This window comes from Oncorhynchus nerka, linkage group LG19, assembly GCF_034236695.1.
Source record: "Oncorhynchus nerka isolate Pitt River linkage group LG19, Oner_Uvic_2.0, whole genome shotgun sequence".
In the NCBI taxonomy this organism is placed as follows: Eukaryota; Metazoa; Chordata; class Actinopteri; order Salmoniformes; family Salmonidae; genus Oncorhynchus; species Oncorhynchus nerka.
In genome coordinates, this window is record NC_088414.1 from 34248849 (window position 1) to 34274245 (window position 25397).

A 25397-nucleotide genomic window follows, 5' to 3' on the forward strand; every position below is an offset into this window, starting at 1 on the left:
CTCATTTGAAAAAAAGTCTGTCCTCCACCCTCTCTCGCTCTTACATTTACATTTAAGTCATTTAGCAGACGCTCTTATCCAGAGCGACTTACAAATTGGTGCTTTCACCTTATGACATCCAGTGGAACAGCCACTTTACAATAGTGCATCTAAATCTTTTAAAGGGGGGTGAGAAGGATTACTTTATCCTATCCTAGGTATTCCTTAAAGAGGTGGGGTTTCAGGTGTCTCCGGAAGGTGGTGATTGACTCCGTTGTCCTGGCGTCGTGAGGGAGTTTGTTCCACCATTGGGGGGCCAGAGCAGCGAACAGTTTTGACTGGGCTGAGCGGGAACTGTACTTCCTCAGTGGTAGGGAGGCGAGCAGGCCAGAGGTGGATGAACGCAGTGCCCTTGTTTGGGTGTAGGGCCTGATCAGAGCCTGGAGGTACTGAGGTGCCGTTCCCCTCACAGCTCCGTAGGCAAGCACCATGGTCTTGTAGCGGATGCGAGCTTCAACTGGAAGCCAGTGGAGAGAGCGGAGGAGCGGGGTGACGTGAGAGAACTTGGGAAGGTTGAACACCAGACGGGCTGCGGCGTTCTGGATGAGTTGTAGGGGTTTAATGGCACAGGCAGGGAGCCCAGCCAACAGCGAGTTGCAGTAATCCAGACGGGAGATGACAAGTGCCTGGATTAGGACCTGCGCCGCTTCCTGTGTGAGGCAGGGTCGTACTCTGCGGATGTTGTAGAGCATGAACCTACAGGAACGGGCCACCGCCTTGATGTTAGTTGAGAACGACAGGGTGTTGTCCAGGATCACGCCAAGGTTCTTAGCGCTCTGGGAGGAGGACACGATGGAGTTGTCAACCGTGATGGCGAGATCATGGAACGGGGCAGTCCTTCCCGGGAGGAAGAGCAGCTCCGTCTTGCCGAGGTTCAGCTTGAGGTGGTGATCCGTCATCCACACTGATATGTCTGCCAGACATGCAGAGATGCGATTCGCCACCTGGTCATCAGAGGGGGAAAGGAGAAGATTAATTGTGTGTCGTCTGCATAGCAATGATAGGAGAGACCATGTGAGGTTATGACAGAGCCAAGTGACTTGGTGTATAGCGAGAATAGGAGAGGGCCTAGAACAGAGCCCTGGGGACACCAGTGGTGAGAGCGCGTGGTGAGGAGACAGATTCTCGCCACGCCACCTGGTAGGAGCGACCTGTCAGGTAGGACGCAATCCAAGCATGGGCCGCGCCGGAGATGCCCAACTCGGAGAGGGTGGAGAGGAGGATCTGATGGTTCACAGTATCGAAGGCAGCCGATAGGTCTAGAAGGATGAGAGCAGAGGAGAGAGAGTTAGCTTTAGCAGTGCGGAGTGCCTCCGTGATACAGAGAAGAGCAGTCTCAGTTGAATGACTAGTCTTGAAACCTGACTGATTTGGATCAAGAAGGTCATTCTGAGAGAGATAGCGGGAGAGCTGGCCAAGGACGGCACGTTCAAGAGTTTTGGAGAGAAAAGAAAGAAGGGATACTGGTCTGTAGTTGTTGACATCGGAGGGATCGAGTGTAGGTTTTTTCAGAAGGGGTGCAACTCTCGCTCTCTTGAAGACGGGAGGGACGTAGCCAGCGGTCAGGGATGAGTTGATGAGCGAGGTGAGGTAAGGGAGAAGGTCACCGGAAATGGTCTGGAGAAGAGAGGAGGGGATAGGGTCAAGCGGGCAGGTTGTTGGGCGGCCGGCCGTCACAAGACGCGAGATGTCATCTGGAGAGAGAGGGGAGAAAGAGGTCAGAGCACAGGGTAGGGCAGTGTGAGCAGAACCAGCGGTGTCGTTTGACTTAGCAAACGAGGATCGGATGTCGTCGACCTTCTTTTCAAAATGGTTGACGAAGTCATCTGCAGAGTGGGAGGAGGGGGGGAGGGGGAGGAGGATTCAGGAGGGAGGAGAAGGTGGCAAAGAGCTTCCTAGGGTTAGAGGCAGATGCTTGGAATTTAGAGTGGTAGAAAGTGGCTTTAGCAGCAGAGACAGAGGAGGAAAATGTAGAGAGGAGGGAGTGAAAGGATGCCAGGTCCGCAGGGAGGCGAGTTTTCCTCCATTTCCGCTCGGCTGCCCGGAGCCCTGTTCTGTGAGCTCGCAATGAGTCGTCGAGCCACGGAGCGGGAGGGAGGACCGAGCCGGCCTGGAGGATAGGGGACATAGAGAGTCAAAGGATGCAGAAAGGGAGGAGAGGAGGGTTGAGGAGGCAGAATCAGGAGATAGGTTGGAGAAGGTTTGAGCAGAGGGAAGAGATGATAGGATGGAAGAGGAGAGAGTAGGGGGAGAGAGAGCGAAGGTTGGGACGGCACGATACCATCCGAGTAGGGGCAGTGTGGGAAGTGTTGGATGAGAGCGAGAGGGAAAAGGATACAAGGTAGTGGTCGGAGACTTGGAGGGGAGTTGCAATGAGGTTAGTGGAAGAACAGCATCTAGTAAAGATGAGGTCGAGCGTATTGCCTGCCTTGTGAGTAGGGGGGGAAGGTGAGAGGGTGAGGTCAAAAGAGGAGAGGAGTGGAAAGAAGGAGGCAGAGAGGAATGAGTCAAAGGTAGACGTGGGGAGGTTAAAGTCGCCCAGAACTGTGAGAGGTGAGCCGTCCTCAGGAAAGGAGCTTATCAAGGCATCAAGCTCATTGATGAACTCTCTGAGGGAACCTGGAGGGCGATAAATGATAAGGATGTTAAGCTTGAAAGGGCTGGTAACTGTGACAGCATGGAATTCAAAGGAGGCGATAGACCGATGGGTAAGGGGAGAAAGAGAGATTGACCACTTGGGAGAGATGAGGATCCCGGTGCCACCACCCCGCTGACCAGAAGCTCTCGGGGTGTGCGAGAACACGTGGGCGGACGAAGAGAGAGCAGTAGGAGTAGCGGTGTTGTCTGTGGTGATCCATGTTTCCGTCAGTGCCAAGAAGTCGAGGGACTGGAGGGAGGCATAGGCTGAGATGAACTCTGCCTTGTTGGCCGCAGATCGGCAGTTCCAGAGGCTACCGGAGACCTGGAACTCCACGTGGGTCTTCTGTCCTCTCTCCTCCATGACCCAGAAACCAATCAGTGTTTGAGTAGTATGAGGCCTTTTCTCGTTTGGGAAAAGTCCGTCCTCTCTCCTCCATGACCCAGAAACCGATCAGTGTTGAATGGTCGAGGAGTGTGTCAATTCGTTATTAATATTGAGTTACCTGACCTTTTGTTGTCAGAACAGCCTCAATTCATCGGGACATGGACTCGACATGGTGTCGAAGGCGTTCCACAGGGTTGTTGACTCCAATTGCTTCCCACACTTGTGTCAAGTTGGCTGACTGTTGTTGAGCGTGAAAACCCAGCAGTGTTTCAGTTCTTGACACTCTCAAACCAAGGCACTTAAATATTTTGTCTTGCCCATTCACCCTCTGAATGCACACATAGACAATCCATGTTTCCTCCACTTCATCTATACTGATTGAAGTGGAGGTAGGGGATCATAGCTTTCACATGGTCAGTTTGTCATGGAAAGAGCAGGTGTTCCTAATGTTTTGTACACTCAGTGTATACGATCAAAGACCGAGACGTCACAGTGGCCATTTAATAAGCGGAACTATTTATTGAGGAATTGGCTATTGATGATATCTGCGTTTTCTGTGAAAAAGAAGGTGAGAATCTGTCTCACTTGTTCTTTGAATGTAAATTTGTGTTTTTTGGGGAAACCTTGCAAAGTACTTATTTACCATTATGAACACTGCCTATAATTTTAACATAAAAGATATATGTTACTATTGCGATGATAACAAAACCACTGAAATTATAGTTATTTTTTTTATGTTGCCAAATACTTTATACACAAACAAAAATTCCAAAATTCTATACCAAAATTACCAATTTTTCTGATTGAATTTAATTATCTTATTAAAACACTAACCCTAGTGAATAACAAAAAGAATAACATCTTCATGAATCATTATAATAAGATATTTTCAGAGTGAATATAATTGCACTTAAATTGTTTATTTTTTGTATTTTATTTATATTTGTTGTATGTTTGAGCATTGTTAATACCTGTGTTTGGTTTGCTAGACATGTTTGATGTAGCAATGTAAGTTGATTTTTGTATTATGAATAATAAAAAATCCATTTAAAAATCCATTTTTAAAAAACTGTTTATTGAGGAATCTTTTCTCTGTTGCTCCTTCCTTGCTGCCATAGAAACGGGAAAGCCGATCTGATTAATGCTAACGTAAACAAACAGGCGAGCTAACGTTAACCAGCTAGCTACCTCAGTGGCACAAAAAAATTGCATCACAGGATATCCTTGCAATATTAATTGAGGAATATCATATTGGACATGTCTTCTGTCTCACAGATGAAAGAAAAGTAAGTTACATTAGCTAGCTACAGGAACGCAAACCTTTCAGCTGACGTTACGTTAACTAGCTACGTCTAGCAATCAATCAAGCAAGCCAGCTAGCAAACGTTAGCAGGATATCAAGCACGCCAACTTTGCTATCGCTAACGTTAGCTAGCTAATCGCATTAGCTAAAAAAACTGGTCGAATCAATGTTTCCACATAATTTCAACCTCTAAACATCTATGTAATGACGTTGAATCAACGTAGAAAACTGATTAGATTTGCAAAAAGTCAAACATTTAAGGGAATTTCGTCTTTTCACCCAACTATTACCTAAATACTATGATATAACGTTAGTGACCTGTTTTGTCGAATTCACATTCAACGAAATGTAAGTCAACACTAAGTTAGACGTTGAAATTACGTCTGTGCCCAGTGGGTAAGTTAACTAACGTTATTTGACTGATTTTCTACATACGCCCAGCAACACTAACGTTAGCTAGGCTAAATTATGGAGTAAAAATGGTTGCCTTGCTTCAAAACAAATAACTTTACTCTGTCTCTTAACAGCTCTGAGACCAGTAAATGGTTAGATGCACACTACGATCCAGTGGCCAATCTCTATACTTTTTCATCTTGCATTGGTAAGATTTCACCTTAGCTACCAACAATTTCTCATTTCTGTCACTAGTCTTGTTAAATATACATTTGCTCAAGTTTTGTGCATATATATTTATTAACAAATTGGCTATTTCCTCAGACAATGAATTTACCCGGGCCTGTGTATTTATTTTACAGCTCTTGCAGACCTGCATGGGGATGGTGAGAATAAGGTAAGAATCATGTTGCTACACTTGCGATCAGTGATTTCTTAATCTGCCACTAATCCTTTTTCTCATAGGAAGAAGCTCTTTATGCATGTTTTTTGGTTGACTCCTTTTGTTCTGTGGGTGCGTGTACGTGTGGTGTTTGATTAGTATGCCTTTGATTTCTGTGTACAAGATGAACATTCTCCTTCTTTCTGTTCTAGTTGGTGGTGGGGGACCTGGGAACTGGTTCATGCAACATGAAGCTGAAGGTGTACCGTGGAACTGGCCTGATGAGTGAGAACACATTGCTCGATCTGCCCACTGGCTTGGTTTCTTTCCTCATGGACCAGCATGAGCCACGCACGCCTGCCATCGCTGTGGCTTCCGGCCCCTTCATCTATGTCTATAAAAACCTGCGGCCCTATTTCAAGTTCACTCTCCCTCCGTTAGAGGTCAATGTCCTGGAACAGGATGTCTGGAACCAGGCAAGGGAGGTGAGTGGAGCTGCAAAGATTTCAGCAAATAAAAAACAAAAAATATATATAATTTCCCTCTATACTGTTAGAGCAACAACTTTTGAGATGTTTTCCATTTTTGACTTGCTGTACTTTTTAAAAACTGAATTGGTGGGTTTTATGCACCAGCCAAGCTTCTGGGAGAGCACCATGATTCTCTTCTGATTGGCCTGCTGTACTAACCCTTCTCTTTTCACAAGGACATGATTGACCCATTGAGCTTGAAGGAAATGTTGGAGGGCATCCGGTACGTTCCTGCTAATAGCATGCGTCGAGTTATGTTCCCAATTGACTGTTGATTTTATTGAATTGCCTATGCTTGATTTTCTGACCGTCTTACAAAGATGTATATGAAACCATTCAAAAGACTGTACCATGATCAAAACTGGTTACTCTGACAAAATGGCATTATGATCATGGATTATGATCAGGGTCATGGTAATAATTAGTGCTACTCTCCTGCCTTCACCTAGAGACAAAGCTGATGTTCCACTCTCCGTCAGATCTTTGAGGTAACAACTCAGTTATATAAGTAACTGCGGCTTTTTTGTGAGTGAAGTGTCATCACCAATGATCCCTTCTATTTGTCAAGGTTCCTCATGTTGGACCCACAAGACACGGAGGCTTTCGTGAACCTTCATAAGGCGCAGCCAATACGAAGACAGGTAGCCTTCCTCACAGCAGTGATTGACTTGAGCAATGTGACACACACACACACACACACAGTCAACTGTTTGTATGTGCTCTTAGACTGTTATTACATGCATCGGCACCCTGAAGAAGAACATGGCTGATGAGGATGCAGTCAGCTGTCTGGTTATTGGCACTGAGAGTAAAGATGTCTATATCCTGGACCCTGAGGCCTTCACCATCCTCTCGAAGGTCTGTTCAATACATAAAGAGTCATTTACAATGACGGTTCAATCATTGGTTCGATGTGATCTGGGAGGAAGAGCATGACAGTGGCTAGTGTAAGAGGGGCTTCTGCTTCAATTCCATACGGAGATTTGTATGAGACTTAACTGTTTTGTTATTGAATTATCCAGATCCAGTCATGTTGTTGAATTCATATGGTTTACTCTCCCATTCCCTCTGTTGACATCCATATTCTTGTTGCCACAGATGTCCGTCCCCAGTGCTCCCACTCAAATGGATGTGACTGGTCAGTTTGATGTGGAGTTCCGGATCACTGTGGCCTGTCGCAATGGGAATATCTACATCCTCCGCAGGTATGGCAACCACTAACCAAAATATACATTTGTCTCTATCCTTTACAGACAGACTGTACAGTATGTTGCCTGTAAAAATAAATCTGGCAATGTTTTTTTAGAACCCAATTAATACAGTCCCATTTGACCACATTCTTGCTGGGATGAGCCTTTGATATATCCTGTGCACATGCCAGCAAGTTTAGGTGTGGGAGCATAGCTGTGAGAAGTAAGGGTGCTGCAGCACCCCCTGAAAAGTCTAGAGAATATAATAATATATACAATACTTTTTTTTAAATCCTCACAAAAGTAGTGCACTGGGCCTTTACTAGTCCAATATTAGTGGAAGAATATAGCTGTCTGTAGCACGGGTCAGTTCTTATTTTTCCCTACACTTTGAGTATCTTCATTATGATACCAATAGAAAATAATAGCAATATATATTTTCAAAACATGTGAGTCTCGTGTTCATATTTCACAACCTCCGCAGGAGCTTATACGTAATCGAGCAAAATAATAGGCCTACACTTGATTTAGGCTACATTGTTGCATGCTAAATGTTTCTGATCGATGATAGATGACCCAACTAATAGATGAGCTACCACCTCTACTTATTTGTCCAGCCAGAGAATTAACCAAATATACACATGGAGATTCAGTGAAACAAAAGCACATAGATTGATTAAGACAAGTCACAGGCTTTTTGGTTGGGAGTAGGCTTAGGGTACTAAGTGACTACAAGTGAAAAGCAAAATAATCCCCTTGTTAATTAAACTACATACAGTAACATGCTGGCAAAATGTTCTGCTCAGTGTTATTAAATGAGCCAACTAGACCAGAGGATCATGAGCAGCACTCACCTCAACTTAGCTAACATTTCAACAGTCTAATTGTAGCCTAATATCCAAACAGAGATTTAGTGAAAATAAAAATGTGACAAATATTTATCAAGAGTCCCCACACTTGTCTCAAAACAGTGCTAAAATTGTTGAACACGCGTTGGGTTTGCCTACTTTATTCCAATATTTTCGTCATTCAGTTATATTTATTCCCACACTAATTCTTTCTGGATCCATCCAGTAGTGGTTAGAAAACAGTGCATGTGGTGGGCAGACAAAGTTTACAACTGCCAGGATAGTGGTAACGGGCGCTGCCTAGCAACCATCAAGAGCGTAATGCATGCCAATTCCACCTCAGCATTACTAAGTTGTAGGCAGAACTTTACCTCAATCATGACTAGGTCAGTTTGCGGAAATAAAAGTTTCGGCTTTGATACCGACAACATTTTTGAGATATAAAGAAAAGGTGGTTTGAAAGTTGTATATGTTTTGAGGATGAAATCACACATTGGCCTGTCATAGGGATGACCCTCCCCCAAAACTTGAAGTTTAAACGTATTACATCTGGCCTGAGTGTATTATTGCCAGCCAATGTTTCTTTTCAGAGGATTCAGAGGAAATCGCTGGATATCATTTTGTTGTGCTCTGTGTTTGCAGGGACTCTCCCAAGCCCAAGTACTGTATTGAGCTGTCTTCTCACCCAGTGGGGCTGGTGAGGATGGGGAAGAGTGTGGTGGTGGGATGTGCCCAGGAGACCCTGCAGGGCTTCACACAGAAGGTAGGTAGCACCCTCTCTCACCTACACTCAGTCAATTCAGTAGAAACTGCAGCTGTGTGACGTGATAGTTGGAAGAGGCCTGTGTGTGTGTCTTGTCCTGTCCTCTGTGTCCAGGGGAAGAAGCTGTGGACGGCTTGCCTGCCAGCCCCTGTCACTACCATGGGCGTGATGGACCTCCCCACCAGGGGCTTCCAGGCTGTGTTAGTGGGCCTGGCTAACTGTGAGGTCCACCTCTACAGAGACAAAAACCTCATCAGCACCATCAAGACTCCGGTAAGACACCATGGCTAGACAGACCAATAGGTTACCAATAGGTTAGTAGCTACTTGATTCTGATGAAACACTCTTTAGAAACAAATTCCCATGCTTATTTCCTGCTTGTTTTAAACTTGGCACACAAAAGAGATGTGGGAATGTTTTTGGAAAGATGATTTAGGTTTGCTAGGTTTGTACCCCACTGCCATGATTAGTTGTGACTGTCAGTCCTCTGTGTTCCAGGATGTAGTGACCAGCATTTGTTTTGGGAGATATGGACGAGAAGACGGAACCCTTATAATGACCACCAAAGGTACAGATCACCTGTTCATTTAGGATAGAATCTTGGGATTGGAAGTATTATTTAAAAGAGAGTCCTCTAGTCTAGGATGCTCAGTACAATGGACAGATGTTGAAATGAAGTCCCCTGCCTGATTTCAGCGTGTGTCCCTGTGTTTTGTAGGAGGTGGTCTGATCGTAAAGATCCTGAAGAGGACAGCTGTGTTTGATGACAGGGACTCTGCCCCAGGTCCCCCTCTGGCACAAAGCATCCGCCTCAATATCCCCAAGAAGACCAAGCTGTACGTGGACCAAACCATGAGGGAACGGGAGAATGCTGTGGGTACGTATGTCCAACCAGAACTGTAGTCTAGCCTGGCCAGTGGCCACCACCTCCAGACTAAACAATGGTTTGCTTGTTTCTCTGCGGTTTTTGGAGAGAGTTTTGGGTTTCTTGGGTTTGTGGGTCAATTTGTGTAATGTTCGGTTTGGGCCGTGTGCTTTCCAGCAATGCACAGGGCCTTCCAGATGGACCTGAGTCGTCTGCGTCTGGCTGCAGCGAGGGCCTACGTTAAAGCCCTGGAGTCCAGCCTTACACCCATGTCCTCCAGCCTGTCTGAGCCTCTCAAGATGAACGCAGTGGTGAGTCTGGTGTCTAAGGGAATGTCAGTGTCTCCAGTAGAATCACAGCCACGGTTTAGCGCACAGTCAGAACTCCTGGTTGGGTCTCTCTCGTCCTGTCTGTGTTTTAGGTGCAGGGCCTGGGCCCGTCCTTCAAGCTAACTCTGAACATCCAGAACACAGCCGCATGCCGTCCTGTCATGCACTTGGCCATCAGCTTTCTGTATGATGAGAGCCTGTATAGTATGAGGACAGCCTTCTTTAAGGTGACCTTTCTTTTTAACCCATCATATATCATCACATGACCAGTGATATTTACTGTACACCTCACTAATGTCGTTGGTATATCTCACTAGTCACCCCCAAAGCCAATTCCACCTTTGGCCGCCTTTCCTTCCAGTTCTCTGCTGCCAATGACTGGAACGAACTGCAAAAATCACTGAAGCTGGAGACTCATATCTCCCTCACTAACTTTAAGCACCAGCTGTCCGAGCAGCTCACACATCACTGCACCTGTACATAGCCCATCTATCTACCTACATCATCCCCATACTGTATTTATTTATTTATCTTGCTCTTTTGCACCCCAGTATCTCTACTTGCACATTCATCTTCTGCACATCAATCACTCCAGTGTTTAATTGGTATATTGTAATTACTTCGCTACCGTGGCCTATTTATTGCCTTTACCTTCCTTATCTTACCTCATTTGCACACACTGTATATAGTCAATAATACAGTAGAAAAAGTATGTTTGTTTATTCCATGTGTAACTCTGTGTTGTTATGTGTCGAACTGCTTTGCTTTATCTTGGCCAGGTCGCAGTTGTAAATGAGAACTTGTTCTCAACTAGCCTACCTGGTTAAATAAAGGTCAAATAAATCAAATAAAATGTTATGTTCACTTTGGCTAATTGCCTGAATATTATTGAATGTGTTCACTCTCCACAGATCCCCCTACTGGTTCCTGGGCTCAACTATCCTATTGACACATTTGTGGAGTGCCTGAGTGATAAAGGAATCTCTGACATCATTAAAGTATGCATTTCATTTCTCTGTTACTCTATTTTTCTTCACTGTGTAGCCATTTCAGTGCCTCCTTGAACATAAAACCAATGTGAAAGTAGAAGGTAAGCTGTTGTTGACACGCGTTGTGTAATTACAGGTGTTTGTGCTGCGAGAGGGCAAGAGTGCACCCCTGCTGACTGCCCATATCAACATGCCCGTCAGTGAGGGACTGGCACTCAACTGAGAGAGGGAGAGCGAGCGAGCAGCATCTTTAGGCCCTGGGCTGGCCTCTATGCTCTCACCCTGTGCTTCTAGCCCCCTCTAGTGGCAGGGCTGACTCGAGGTGACTGGGATGTTAACAGGATCAGCTTGTGTTGGCCCCAGAGGTGGTTAAAAGCCATGTGTAGCATACGTACGGTAGGACAGGAAGTAGGGCTATTTGTCCTTAGAGAGAACTCCATAGAGAGAAATGGGTTTACGATTGTATCACAGGATTTAAAACCCAAACGTAAGTGAAATGGTAAGCTGTGTGTTGGTGGATAGAGATGTCAGGACAATTATCGTAGTTATGAATACAAGTGTATAAAGTCATTATATATATATATATATATAAATCAGCATTATTTATTGCTCTTTAAAGTTTGTTAAATAATTGCCGGGAAAAAAACAGATGTGCTGCTAATTTTTTAATGTTCAGATTATGACAGATGTTCAGATCATTCATTGCACTTTATTTTCAAAAATAAAAGATAACAAAAATCCATACATTCCTGAGAAGTGCAGCAGTATCCAGAAAGAGTTGGCTTTTCAAACAAATGTATTTAATAAAACCTTTAAATTGCTTTTATTTTCACTCCACATTTCAAGGCCCTTTTGTTATTGAGGTTAGAATCTGTTTTTTTTTCTTTTTCTTCAAACTAAGGCTTTACATTATTGACTTGTGTCAGAATATAAATCCAACAGCTTGTTTCAAAAATAAAAATCACTGATCACTGTTTTTTTTTTATATATAAAAAAAAAGAAAGTCAAGCACCGGCAACATTCAAAAGCATTTGTGTTCTACTCTACCTGTTTTAGAACCACAACTAGTCACATTTAAGACAATATTCTATGGCTGTTGGAGTCGGGGTGACGCCACCAACGCAAGCAGGCCAAGGCCATCCATCTGTCTAGGCAAACATGGTGAGGGAGATCCACTAAAGGAAAGAGAGCAAAGACTTCAACACCTCATAACACATTTAACAGCTTAAAGTAGTCACACTTCGACGACACCACTAAAACATTGATAAAGGTTGTGTCTGGGCTCAAAAGCAGTGTTTGATGTTAACACTCCACAAGCTGCTCTCCCTGAAAATAAGAAGGCTGTGTTTCTGATGGCGGTGACATACCTGGAAGAAGCTGAAGGAAACCACCCCATCTACATCAGTGTCCATTTCTTTAAAGGTCTCTAGAATGGTGGACAGAGAGCGGTTTGTTCAGTCTTCTGGTGTTAGTAGCATTATGACATGTATCACTGCTGTATTCAAGGTGAAGTCCACTCACTGAACATGGTCTCCAGACGGATGAGACAGTTGACAAAGTTATCAAAGTCCACATTCAGGTCTTCCTTTGCGTAGCGTAGGATGATGAGTTGGAACAAGTGGTTGGTCAACTTGAAGCCTGATGTAGAGAAAGGGAGAGTGTGAACAGAACATCAAACAGCTCTTATGATCTCTTACCTAGACCACTAGTCTTGTCAGCAAAACTATTTTAGGCTTTTTGCCTGCTTACACATAGGGGTAGCTTGTCATGGTAGTACTAGGTAGAGACTTGTCTCCTGTTGGATAAAGTGACCAGAGGCAGAGCTGGTCATGTTATTGTGCACTTAAAAGGCCTCTAGTCAATACATATTGCGGAAGTTCAACGTTACAGTTTGAAATTTAAAGGCAATGTTCTCACGTTAGAGGAGACTGCATTCACAGTGAACTCTGCGCTGGTTATATTATTGTGCTTTATACATTTTGTGAGGATGCTACTAGAACAGGAATAAAATGGTACCAGCTGATTCCAGTGCCATCCGCATTTCATAGGAGCTCATGGTGCCAGATTTATCCAGGTCAAACTTCCTAAACACAGTCTGAAGTGGTGGAGGAGAGGGAGAGAAGAGTGGAGAGAGGTTATTTACAAATGTTGGCAACAGCAAGCATGGTGTGGAAATCATACCCAACAATAGCTTGAAAATCTCAGAGGTCTATTTAGAAGAGTAGGACATGTTTGACTCACCAGGTACCGTTTGATCTTCTCCCACAGCACATGGAACTCTGTCAAGCCCAGCTTCCCAGTGCCGCTGGTCTGTCAAATCAATGTCAAGGACAGACAGAGGAAGCACAGTGATAGTTGACACACATCAGGGTGGGTATAAAGAAGGTGTAGTTAAGGATACATCCATGAGAGTTATCATGCAACGACACGCCTCCTTGCCAAAGCCGTCTGTCTTCAGGTCCTTATCTGTGACACAAAAAGTGACAGTGAACACACCATACAAGTGTTACCTCACATGCCTTTCCCTTTAACCAAAAGAGACGCCAGTATAACAGACTCACGCTTGCTGATGATTCTGTTTAGGATGGTCTGAAGCTTTGTGGCACTGATCTCCATTTCCTGTGAGAATAAAATAAAGTAAGAAAGGACTACAAGTACCATGTATCCCACCAAAGATGTAGTTTTCTCTCACCGCTCCAGCGAGCTGTCTGAAGAGACCCTTGAAGCCTGCATCAATCTGGCTCTCATCCAGCTCTACCTGCAGCAGACACACAGACAGTTTAGTTTTCTGTCATCTATACAACTGTGGTATACTGATTAGTCAATAGATTAATATTGGTTTGAATTAGTTCAAAATCATTTCTCACCTCCTCAGGCAGATCAGCTGTGATGTCATCATCCAATTCCCTGTTAGGAGAAGATCAAGTCTTTAGCCAGTTTCATTGGCTTGAGCTTTTCATATGTCTCTCTCTCCCTCTGTCCTACCCAACCCACCCCACCACCATTCACTCACTGGGAGTCAGCTGGCTTTTCAGAGAACACCCTGAGCACAAAGTCTCCGTCCTTCTGGGGCTCGAAGGTGGAGGGGATGACGATATACTCTCCCTGGGGCAGGCAGAAGCGGGTGCTGACCTCTCTCAGGTTGATGAAGAGCTCTGACCGGGCACTGGAGCCGTGGGTCAGGAAGAAGTCCCTCTTTAGATGTACCCCGGCCCGACCTGTAAACTGTCCAGGAGAGAGGAGGAGAGGAAAGGAACAGCGAAAGGAAAGAAGGAAAGAGGATGATAGGAGATAGTACAGAAATGAGAGGACCAATATTTGTGGGTAGAGATTGCTGTTATGGTCTCATGCAGAGATGGACTCCTAGCATTACCAGAATGTGTCATACCTCTTCTGGAACCTAGAAGAGAGAAAGAAAGGTATTTAAGTCACAGCATTCTTACAGATTCTTAACTTCACTGTTCCCAAATACAAATAATTACTGAAGTAAATATCTTGCCTCATAGATGGTGAATCCAATGGTCTCCATGTCTTTCCCCTCACGCCGTTGCCGACGACGATCCTTCTGCATCAGCGCCACCAGGAAGCTGCAACCTGATTGGCCATCTGTGTCTGGGTGCTGAAGGGCCACTTTGAATTGAGGGTTGAGCCAGAACGTTGCTGTAGAGAAGATGGGCAAACATAAAAACCCTAATCTATTACTCCTTGTACCCCTTCTCTCTCAATTCATTATCCTAATGTACCTGGGTAGTTCCTGCAGCCCCCTGCAGTGCTGCCTCTCCTCCACTCTCCAGGGTAGAGCGTTGAGCTCCACTTCTTCACTTGGCTGGCCTGCAGGGCGTCTGCTGTCAGATTACAGATCTCCAAACGGCTGAACTCACGCAGAAAGTCACGGAATGACATCCTGTGTGGGAGGGTTTATGGGAGAGGCAGAGAGACTGGTTTTGAGGGTACTATTGGCTTAATATTGTGTTAGGATACAAATATAAAATATTTAAAAAACTCTTGACAAACTACTTACCAGAACTCGCCATCTTCGCTACGGTTGTACAATCTAGCTCTGACCGATGGGTCAACTCCAGCCCACTCTCTTGAACTGAAACCACAAAGAAAGACTGACACATCTCTTAAAATACATGTCACCAGCCCAAGTTGACTCAAGACTGAACTTTTCCTGAACTAACTCTTACCCAATTTTCCTCCACCTCATTCCCCTCTAGTTATCTCACCTCTTATCTCTCCCTCCCCCTCTTCTCTCACTTGTCACTCCAGGCTCCGGTCCACTCCACCTCTCCCCAGGGGTTCCTGATCCGCAGGAGCTTGGTGGGACTTCCTTTAAACTCCACCTAGCCAATAAGAATGAGTTGCTGTCTGTGATATAACTGTATGTGTATTGTTAATCAAAACTTTAATTATCCAGGTCATTCTCTCACCTCCTCCACACCTGTCACAGAGTAGGCATGGCCTTTCACCAGCTTCTTGAATGTCATCGCCTCCATCTCGAAAACACCAGAGATCTGAAAGAATTAGAGAATTATTTTTTCTATATCGCACAAAGAAGTTTTTTCTTAAAGAAAAGTGTGTGTGTGTTTGTGTGGTATGTGTGTGTTTATGTAGAAGGCCAGCATCCCGGAGTCGCCTCTTTACTGTTGACGTTGAGACTGGTGTTTTGCAGGTACTGTTTATTGAAGAAGCCAATTGAGGACTTGTGAGGCATCTGTTTCTCAAAATAGACACTCTAATGTACTTGTCCTCTTGCTCAGTTTTGCACCGGGGCCTCCCATTCCTCTTTCTATTCTGGTTAGAGACAGTTTCCTCTGTTCTGTGAAGGGAGTAGTATGCAGCGTTGTACGAGATCTTCAGTTTTTGGCAATTTCTCGCATGGAATACCCTTAATTTCTCAGAACAAGAATAGGCTGACAAGTTTCAGAAGAAAGTTCTTTGTTTCTGGCCATTTTGAGCCTATAATCGAACCCACAAATGCTGATGCTCCAGATACTCAATAGTCTAAAGAAGGCCAGTTTTATTACTTCTTTTCTTTAATCAGAACAACAGTTTTCAGCTGTGTTAACATCATTGTTAACATCATTTTCTAATGATCAATTAACATTTTCTAATGATAAACTTGAATTAGCTAACACAGCGTGCCATTGGAACACAGGAGTGATGGTTGCTGATAATGGGCCTCTGTACACCTATGTAGACATTCCATAAAGAATCTGCCGTTTCCAGCTACAATAGTCATTTACAACATTTATACCAATGTCTACACTGTATTTCTGATCAATCTGATATTATTCTAGTGGACAAAAAAAAAGAAGTTTTTCTTTCAAAAACAAGGACATTTCTAAGTGACCCCAAACTCTTGAACGGTAGTGTATGTGAATGCGTTTTAACTATACTTGTGGGGATCAGAAGTCCCCACAAGAATAATAAACAAACACATTTGACCATCTGGGGACATTTTGTTAGTCCCCACAAGGTCAAATTCTATTTCTAGGGGGTTAAGGTTAGAATTAGGGTTAGACGCTAGGGTTAAGGTTAGTTTTTCAGTTTAGGTTTAGGGGTTAGGGAAAATAGGATTTTGAAGGGGACTGAATTGTATGTCCCCACAAGGTTAGTTATACAAGACTGTGCGTGCGTGCGTGTGGTGTGTGTTGCTAACATCTATGGAGCATCCCAGCAGGGAACCTCGCTCCACTGCTCTACTGATTATGCTGAACAGGTCTGGATGGGCCTTCTTCAGCTCAAACATCTCTGTCACGCCCCCTGTGAAGTCCTCAAACCCCTCCGATGTACTGCCCCCTGAGAGGGCCTCGTAACAGCCATTGAGCCTGCAACACAGACAGACAGACAGTGGCGTCTCGTAGCAGCCATACAGTTCTGTTATAAAAATTTGTTATGTTGTGTCTGTACAGTAAATTGTCTTTCTCTCGCCATCCATTGTCCTTACTTTGCGTAGGCCTTCTCCAGCAGGGCGCTCCAGAACTCAGCCCCCTCTGCTGAGTGGAGAAACAGCAGCTTCCCATCCTTCACTGGCAGCCTGTCATCAATCACCACATCCACCCACTCCCCAAACTGCCAGAACTACACACCAGGTGCACATGGGAAACGAGCAAAACTGCTACAAAATAGTCTTTGGTATACACACCATATAAATGCAGTAATGTACAACTTCTGTGATTTAAGGATGGTTGTGTTTATTATGCTGCATTCATTGCTGGGAGAGGCTCTGCTGCAGACCTTTCTGCATACTGCAGTGCACAGAGTCAGGTTGCCAGGGACAGAGGAGATTGCTTGGCATCAAGACAATTGCAGTTCAACTGACTCCCCAGAGTGTTTGTCCAAAACCAAAGAGGTAAACCCCGCTGTGCTCTTTCAGTTATGAGTGCTTTGCCTCTGGTGCTAAGTGAGTGCCCCAGATCTTTATCCCTTGTCCCTCCCTTTGGGTGGCATGCTAAAGGGGCTAGGCTGGCTGGTGGACTGTGGGACTGGCCTGGTGCTCCCTGTAGGAATCTGGCAGCAGGGTGCTTTAGCAGCCCTTCCCTGCTTTTCTGAGTGACACTCTGTTTACGTCCACCTATAAATACGGGCAGTAATTATAGCAACATGCATGCAGCCTGTGGGGACAAGACTGACTGGAGGAGTTGGGGGATGTGGGGCAGTGGCACTCCCAACACTGTGCTGGGTAGTGGGGAATTTAGGGTGGAGGGCCAGATCAGTTACAATAGCTAGTATATTGTAAAGGTCTGTGCATTTGGGTGTACAGTCTACTGAAATAAAGGGCATTAAGTCACAGCAGACAAACTGGATATTGAGCTGGAGATGGGTCAAATATTTCAATATGTGTGAAAACAGGAGTAGCTCTGGACAGGACAGATATAGCCGGGTAAAAGTGGTAAGGACTGATAGGAGTGGTACGGGGGAAGGTAGTGAAGTGTAGAAGTACCTGGAAGTGAAAGATCCCAGCATACTGTTGGTGGAAGCTCTGCCCATGGGGCACCACCCGATGTAGTAGAGTCTCATTCAGTGTAAGTGAAGCAATCGCTGCCAGCAGCCAACAGTCACCTGGCCCACAAATATACCACATGACATTACGTTAGGTGTGCCTAAATAACTTAGCTATGATAATCAAATCAAGGTTTGAGAAAACTCAACTTTGAGAAAAGTAGGGGTATTGTCATCATGTAAGTCTCCGTCTCTCTGTTTATCTATCAGTTCATGTCCTTTCGTCACCATTGCACACAAGAGTCCCAATTCCCAGCTCCATAGCACAGTAGGGCAGAGGTTGGGCACATTGTGGGCAATTTGAACTCACCCAGAGCTCCCTGGCAGACGTCAGTGCGAGTGGCTCCGTCTACGATGAAGTGAGGGTCAGAGCAGAACTCCTGAGGAACACAGAGAGTTTCTACGGGTGAGCCAAATATCAAGATGGATAGGAGCATCTCTGCTGTAGAAAGCCAAACCTGCAGATGTATCTCTCCCTCACCGTGGGGCGCATCCATCGGACCCCCTGTGTCTTTGTAGAGCATGACCCCAGCTCCTTGAAGCCCAGCGACGAGATCTGAGCAGGGAATGCATCGTCCTCAAACAGCCGTCTGCTCTGCAGACTGTGGGACCGGAGATATTCAAAGTCTTGGCCTAAGAACTTCAGGGCCTTGTCATTCTGACCGATGCCCTCATTGCGGTCCCACTGGCTCCTCAAACGAGCAGCCACTCCAGAGGCAAACACACGTTCAATAACTTGCTCCATCACCTGCTCCATAGCTTGCTCCCCAACTCCACTCAAAAAAAGCTGAATAAGGCAAAATTTGACAATATGTTATAATTGATAAAACAGTGCTTACACACACACACATTCACACAGAGAGAGAGAGAGAGTAACAAAACAATTATACTCATATTATAGCTCATGTATTTTTTAACACGTTGGGTAAATCTCAGGCAAATCCTATAAAGTGTTCACCACTCATTGACTGAATGCATCAGATTATTGATAACAAAAGCGACTCAATGCATTTTTGCGAGTGTACGAACACAAATGCATCTATCCATTCCTATTTGTCATATATTACAAAAACAATATATATTTTTTAAATACCTTACAGACGTGTTTACGCCGAGATTTTTTGACCGCCACGGTTAAATGCCTCGCCGTGCTTCATTGAACTAAAAGCTGGGTTGGTTTTCTGGCTGCCACTCAGATTCTCCCACCGACCGTCCCATAGAAGATTCCTCTAGGCCTGCGCAACGCATTTTGCATTACTCAGCACATATCTTGCGAATTCAACAAAAGAAAACGTGTTTGATGAGAGGTGCTTTTCCATACACACACCAAATTATATTATATAGCCCAAAGTATATTCTAAGATATGAGATGAAATTTAGCAGGTGGCTTAACTTGATTTGAAACGGATTTGTCAGTCCAATTAATCTAATTAAGGCCACTGAATAAGCATGGACCATGTAAAGATATGAAGTCGTTTAATGTACATGTTTCTGTGAATCCCCTTTGCTGTTTACAACATAACTTCACAGAAGTGGCATCAGCTGAGTTGTTTTACTGTAACAATGCCTCCATCTAGTGGCAATAGATCAGTCATACAGTAACACGGAAACCAAGTAGGCCTACACTGTAAAAGATAGTTATTTTGACACAATAAATCCAACTGTAAAGTACCATATTCATTATTTACAGTGTGATTTTAGCCGTAAATAGTGCATGATACCGTACATTCTAAAGATGTACACTCCTACCCATATAGGCCTACTGGTTGAAAAGGCAAGTCAGTTAAGAACACATTCTTATTTTCAATGACGACCTACCGGGGAACAGTGGGTTAACTGCCTTGTTCAGGGGCAGAACGACAGATTTTGTACCTTGTCAGCTCTGGGATTCGAACTTGCAACCTTTCGGTTAATAGTCCTCTAACCACTAGGCTACTTGCCGCCCCAAACATGGAGTTTGAACAGTAAATGACGTCAGAGCTCAGGCCGCGTTTCACAGCTCTGTGTTGATTTTGACTGACTGACTGACAGCAGTTCTGAATTTGAGCAGCGCGCGATAAGATCTCTCCTATCCCTTTTGGTAATTGGGCAACTTTTGCAAACGTTTTCTTGTCTGAGTGAGGGAAAGGCTGTAAATTAAAATGACTTGATATATTTTGAAAGATGAGACGTTGAAGAATAATAAATAACGCTTTGATGTCATTCAAGCAAGCCTTCACATTTCCATATCATAAAACTCACGTCATATACAGTGTCAGCGTTTATGATCACTATGTTTGAGGCACAGTTACAAGACGACATGGTATCACCCTGGGTTGTTATGAACAAATGAACAAATAAGTCTATGATTGTTTATTGTGAAGAACATTTGCAGCGGCACACGCACCTGAATGCATCCTTAACTCCTTTCTGTGCGCACCATAATTACGATTTGTTTCTTTGAATTGCCTTGTGAAAGCATAACACTGTAAGATCGTATTTTATAACTTAGCTAGTGATGTTGCCAATAGAAGAACATTTAAAATCATGCCCACCTGACCCAGACTACGATTTTTTAATGGATCGTTTTTGGATTGCGTAAACAACAACAGTAATTATTGTGTGATGGCGGGATGCAGGGCTGTGTTGTAAACAAAACAACTACAAGTGTGCTTGCTCCAGTTCTTCAAAGGCAGAGCTAGAAGTAAAAGTACCCAATAATTGAAGACTTCTTTGAGTCATAAAAGTGCATTAAAATGACTTAGGAACTGTGCACACTCTGGAGAGGTGTGTGGCCACTAGGAGACACCAGTTAGTCTTCTAACTCAAACCCTTGTTATTTTTTTTGTCTTATGTTGCACCTACCCCACATTTTCCAGGAATAGTCTTATCATGTTACTGAATGTATCCAGAGTTTTTTGTTATCAACAAATGCGTTGAAAAGTACAATACATGTAAAATGCATATAAAAACAACAGTGTAATGTTTGGATTCTGTCTTGTGTCAGGTGAACTGTTGTGTCCTCACCTTTGGTCTAATAATTTCCCCATTAGCTCCAAACGGTTCCCTTTCAATTGCTGCCGTAGTTATGCATATTCTTTAAATATTTATTCTGTAAGAAACATTTCAATTTAGCCCTATCCATATAGGCCAATTCCCACCAGTGTGAAGGGAAGCACAGTACATTACTGTAACCACACATCATTATGGGATGGGCAACTGGCAACTTCTTCAACATTCTGAGTGATAGGATGGAGTGACATCAATGTCTGAAGTGAACAAACCAAACAAGGTGTCTACATTTATTTCTATGATTTACAAAGCGAATTACACTGAAAATGACTCTGTTATGGAAAATGGTGATTTATACAGTAAATGTGTACATTTATCAACACTAAATTACTGTAAAGCATTATTCTGCAGCATACACAAAATGATGGTGCACTGGGAAAATGAAATAATTGCTGTATTTCGAAAGATACTGTAATTCCACCCCACAGTACCGTACCCTATTTTTGGAGTGTCAATAACATTTTGACCACTAGTTGTTGTGTGGTATTGTTGTGTCTGGCTTATTAACATATTTTGAGACGTGCGTTGTGACAGGCTACATTTGTGCCACCCGTTACTGAGAGTACTATACCAATTTATTGTAGGTGTACTGTAGTTGTGCCACAACAATTAAATGTGTATAGGGGACAGATTGGAGTGGCAGCAAGTCTCAAACCATTAGGGATAGTTCACCCAAATTACACAATTATCCTGTAAGCAGTCTATGGACAAGGTATGACAGCAATCCATGCTTTGGTTTACTTTCTCTGGCACTGTTTCCAAATCATCAAAAAGTATCTCAAATTGATTGTGAAGTGCACCAAAGTAACTTATAGATGATTTGAACATGATGTGCAGAAAATGCAAATTTTGGTCCCATGACTTGAATGGGATTTGTGTCAACAAATGCTAAAACATTAGCATTTGGAAACAGTGCCAAGGAAACTAAACCAAAGCATGGATTACTGTCATACCTTGTACATAGACTGCTTACAGGGTAAGGAAACCAATGTGTCATCTTGTAATTTGGGTGAACTATTCCTTTAATGGTTCAGTATTTGCCATGTCCTTTGGTCTGTTTTGCCCTGTAGTCACTGCTAGTTTTTAAGCCTTTGTTAAGGCCTCTCGAAGTGCGCATTGATATTCTGTAATATGTAAAAACATGACCTACAAGCCAACCTTGCTTATACAAACAGGCTTATATTTTGGGTTCTATTGGGGTATGACAGTTGAACTAAGCTCATGAGCATTTATAAGTTATATTCTTCAAGAATCAATGGGTTTATATCATCAATTTAAAAGTTTTAAAAAAGCATGTAGCAATCGCAGATTGCCCCTTATATAGGAAGAGAACATTCAACTCTATAAGGAAAAACAACATTTGGAGGACCATGGTCATGAAGAAGAAGCATCATGAGGTGCAAAATCATGACTGACCAGGATGTAAAGGGTCCAAATCAATATATCCCTGAGCAGTTGGGCAGGCAGGGTGCCATAGACAGCTGCTCCTAAACCCCACAGGAAGACAACATGCTGTCAGAATAAATAATTATACAGCACATACTGAGTAGAAGCAACATAAACGATTGGCTAATTACTTCTGCCTACGTACGCCTACGGAGTACGGACTGCTGCTGAACCGGGCCTACACTTCCATTATGAATAACAGATTATGGCAATGTTACATTTATGAATATTGTTAAATGTATTGCTCTTCTTTTTAAAATAGCAGTTTGTAATGATTTGGGTGAATTCACTATTCTAAAACCTTGACCTTGTGTAACCTCCTATACCAAGACATGATGTACTCAGGGATACATCCTCTGCTGATACCTACTCCTGATGCATTCACTACAGTGCTACAAAACAACACTAGCATGACTGTCACATAGCTAGCCTGTCAAACTAAAGATGACTTTACCATCTAGTTAAATCTCTCTTACTACACTGTAAGATCCATTACAAGTTTAAGGTAAGCAATAGCTGATGGAACCCAGAGTAATCAGGTTTGTCATTCCAGTTCATATAGTCTGCAGATGTGTTCTCTTGCATCTCCCAGTATCAGGTTACACTGAATGTAACAGAGACCTACCGTCGGATGCACAATGAGAACCAAGTAGAACAAAAGGCATGTAACTCAATAGAAGCTAGGCTCCTCTTGGTGGCAGTTCATTACAATCCAGGCTACTACCACATTCATCCCTGTCACTCTGAACATTTTACAGCCTATTCTGTCGGTGCTTGTAGAAGCTTGTAGTTCTTAGCTCACACATTGTTTTTATTGTCTGTATATCCTGTTTATCGTCTGTCTGTATATCCTGTTTATCGTCTGTATATCCGATTTATCGTCTGTATATCTTATGTATCGTCTGTCTTTATATTATATTTATTGTCTGTATATCCTGTTTATCATCTGTATATCCTGTTTATCGTCTGTATATTCTGTTTATCAACTGAAATTGTATTAATCACATGCACCGAATAAAACAGTGAAATGCTTACTTACAAGCCCCTAACCAACAATGTAGTTTAAAAAATACAAATAAGAATAAGAAATGAAAGGAACAAGTAATTACAGAGCAGCAGTAAAATAAAAAATAGTGAGACTATATACAGGGGGTACCGGTACAGAGTCAATGTGCGGGGACACCAGTTAGTCGAGGTAATTGAGGTAGTATGTACATGTAGGTAGAGTTATTAAAGTGACCATGCATAGATAATAACAGAGAGTAGCAGCGACATACAAGTAAAAGAGGGCGGGGGGGTAATGCAAACAGTCTGGGTAGCCATTTGATTAGATGGGGGAAGAAGCTGTTTAGAAGCCTCTTGGACCTAGACTTGGCACTCCGGTACCGCTTGCCATGCGGTAGCAGAGAGAACAGTCTAAGACTAGGGTGGCTGGAGTCTTTGCTCATTTTTAGGGCCTTCCTCTGACACTGCCTGGTATAGAGGTCCTGGATGGCAGGAAGCTTGGCCCCAGTGATGTACTGTGCCGTACGCACTACCCTCTGTAGTGCCTTGCGGGTCGGAGGCCGAGCAGTTGCCATACCATGCAGTGATGCAACTAGTCATAATGCTCTCAATGGTGCAGCTGTAGAACCTTTTGAGGATCTGAGGACCCATGCCAAATCTTTTCAATCTCCTGAGGGGGAATAGGTTTGTCGTGCGCTTGTGCTCTCTCTTGCTCTCTGTCTTGGTGTACTTGGACCATGTTAGTTTGTTGGTGATGTGGACACCAAGGATCTTGAAGCTCTCAACCTGCTCCACTACAGTCCTGTCGATGAGAATGGGGGCGTGCTCGGTCCTCCTTTTCCTGTAGTCCACAATCATCTTCTTTGTCTTGATTACGCTGAGGCTTTGTTCTTGTCCTGGCACCACACGGCCAGGTCTCTGACCTCCTCCCTATAGGCTGTCTCGTCTTTGTTTGTGATCAGGCCTACCACTGTTGTGTCATCAGCAAACTTAATGATGGTGTTGAAGTCATGCCTGGCCGTGCATTCATGAGTGAACACGGAGTACAGGAGGGGACTGAGTACGCACCCCTGAGGAGCCCCTGTGTTGAGGATCCGCGTGACGGATGTGTGGTTACCTACCCTTACCACCTGGGGGCGGCCCATCCGGAAGTCCAGGATCCAGTTGCAGAGTGAGGTGTTTAGTCCCAGGGTCTTTAGCTTATTGGTGAGCTTTGAGGGCACAATGGTGATGAATGCTGAGCTGTAGTCAATGAATAGCATTCTCACATAGGTGTTCCTTTTGTCCAGGTGGGAAAGGGTAGTGTGGAGTGCAATAGCGATTGCATCATCTGTGGATCTGTTGGGGCGGTATGAAAATTGGAGTGGGTCTAGGGATTCTGGGATAATGGTGTTGATGTGAGCCATAATCAGCCTTTTAAAGCACTTCATGGCTACAGACGTGGGTGCTACAGGTCTGTAGTCATTTAGGCAGGTTGCCTTAGTATTCTTGGGCACAAGGACTATGGTGGTCTGCTTAAAACATGTTGGTATTACAAACTCGGACAGGGAGAGGTTGAAAATGTCAGTGAAGACACTTGCCAGTTGGTCAGCGCATGCTCACAGTACAAGTCCTGGTAATCTGTCTGGCCCTGCGGCCTTGTGAATGTTGACCTGTTAAAGGTCTTACTCACATTGGCTGAGGAGAGCGTGATCCCACAGTCTGTATATCCTGTTTATCGTCTGGATATCCTGTTTATTGTCTGTATATCCTGTTTATCGTTTGTATATCCTGTTTATCGTCTGTCTGTATATCCTGTTTATCGTCTGTATATCCTGTTTATCGTCTGGCTGTGTATCCTGTTTATCGTCTGTATATCCTGTTTATCGTCTGTCTGTATATCCTGTTTATCGTCTGTATATCCTGTTTATCGTCTGTCTGTGTATCCTGTTTATCGTCTGTCTGTGTATCCTGTTTATCGTCTGTCTGTATATCCTTTTTATTATCTGTATATCCTTTTTATCAACACTATATCCTGTTTGTCATCAGTATATCCTGTTTGTCATCTGTCTGTATATCCTATTTATCATCTGTCTGTATATCCTGTTTAGTGTCTGTATGTATATCATGTTTATCATCTGTATATCCTGTTTATCATCAGTATATCCTGTTTGTCATCTGTCTGTATATCCTGTTTATCATCTGTCTGTATATCCTGTTTATTGTCTGTATGTATATCATGTTTATCGTCT

General features: G+C 43.8%; 2 protein-coding genes across 3 annotated transcripts; one reads left to right on the forward strand and one right to left on the reverse strand.

Annotated features, from left to right (window-relative positions):
* Positions 1–4183: 4183 nt before the first annotated feature.
* bbs1 (Bardet-Biedl syndrome 1) lies at positions 4184–11630 on the forward strand. 2 transcript variants are annotated; one of them, XM_029620932.2, is made up of 17 exons: positions 4184–4350; positions 4895–4968; positions 5123–5157; positions 5355–5627; positions 5849–5895; positions 6122–6160; positions 6241–6313; positions 6399–6530; positions 6771–6877; positions 8353–8473; positions 8588–8746; positions 8972–9041; positions 9192–9350; positions 9516–9649; positions 9760–9894; positions 10579–10665; positions 10793–11630. In XM_029620932.2, the coding sequence occupies exons 1-17, from the start codon at positions 4322–4324 to the stop codon at positions 10877–10879; spliced, it is 1761 nt and encodes a 586-aa protein (XP_029476792.1). In that variant the 5' UTR covers positions 4184–4321; the 3' UTR covers positions 10880–11630. The 2 variants fall into 2 exon arrangements, with proteins under 2 accessions (XP_029476792.1, XP_064860964.1); XM_065004892.1 differs by lacking the exon at positions 4184–4350 and adding an exon at positions 4459–4763.
* Positions 11307–19062, reverse strand: si:dkeyp-50d11.2 (calpain-1 catalytic subunit). Its single transcript, XM_029620930.2, has 22 exons — positions 18758–19062; positions 18146–18451; positions 17975–18044; positions 17606–17724; positions 16610–16743; positions 16322–16490; positions 15090–15173; positions 14917–15002; positions 14678–14752; positions 14400–14560; positions 14156–14316; positions 14045–14056; positions 13670–13881; positions 13524–13563; positions 13349–13414; positions 13218–13275; positions 13058–13122; positions 12898–12966; positions 12673–12751; positions 12178–12294; positions 12024–12082; positions 11307–11831 (listed from the first exon to the last, which is right to left on the reverse strand). The coding sequence occupies exons 2-22, from the start codon at positions 18419–18421 to the stop codon at positions 11805–11807; spliced, it is 2139 nt and encodes a 712-aa protein (XP_029476790.1). The 5' UTR covers positions 18422–18451; positions 18758–19062; the 3' UTR covers positions 11307–11804.
* Positions 19063–25397: the final 6335 nt, after the last annotated feature.

Excerpts from the sequence above, each read along its gene's own strand:
- bbs1 (XM_029620932.2), top strand. The coding sequence starts at position 4,322 with ATGTCTTCTGTCTCACAGATGAAAGAAAA. Across the intron at positions 8,747-8,971 it reads TCAGCACCATCAAGACTCCG|GATGTAGTGACCAGCATTTG; the intron begins GTAAGACACCAT and ends TCTGTGTTCCAG. Across the intron at positions 9,895-10,578 it reads TGAGGACAGCCTTCTTTAAG|ATCCCCCTACTGGTTCCTGG; the intron begins GTGACCTTTCTT and ends CACTCTCCACAG.
- si:dkeyp-50d11.2 (XM_029620930.2), bottom strand. The coding sequence starts at position 18,421 with ATGGAGCAGGTGATGGAGCAAGTTATTGAACGTGTGTTTGCCTCTGGA. Across the intron at positions 17,725-17,974 it reads CGTCTGCCAGGGAGCTCTGG|GTGACTGTTGGCTGCTGGCA; the intron begins GTGAGTTCAAAT and ends TTTGTGGGCCAG. Across the intron at positions 14,753-14,916 it reads ACCGGAGCCTGGAGTGACAA|TTCAAGAGAGTGGGCTGGAG; the intron begins GTGAGAGAAGAG and ends TTGTGGTTTCAG.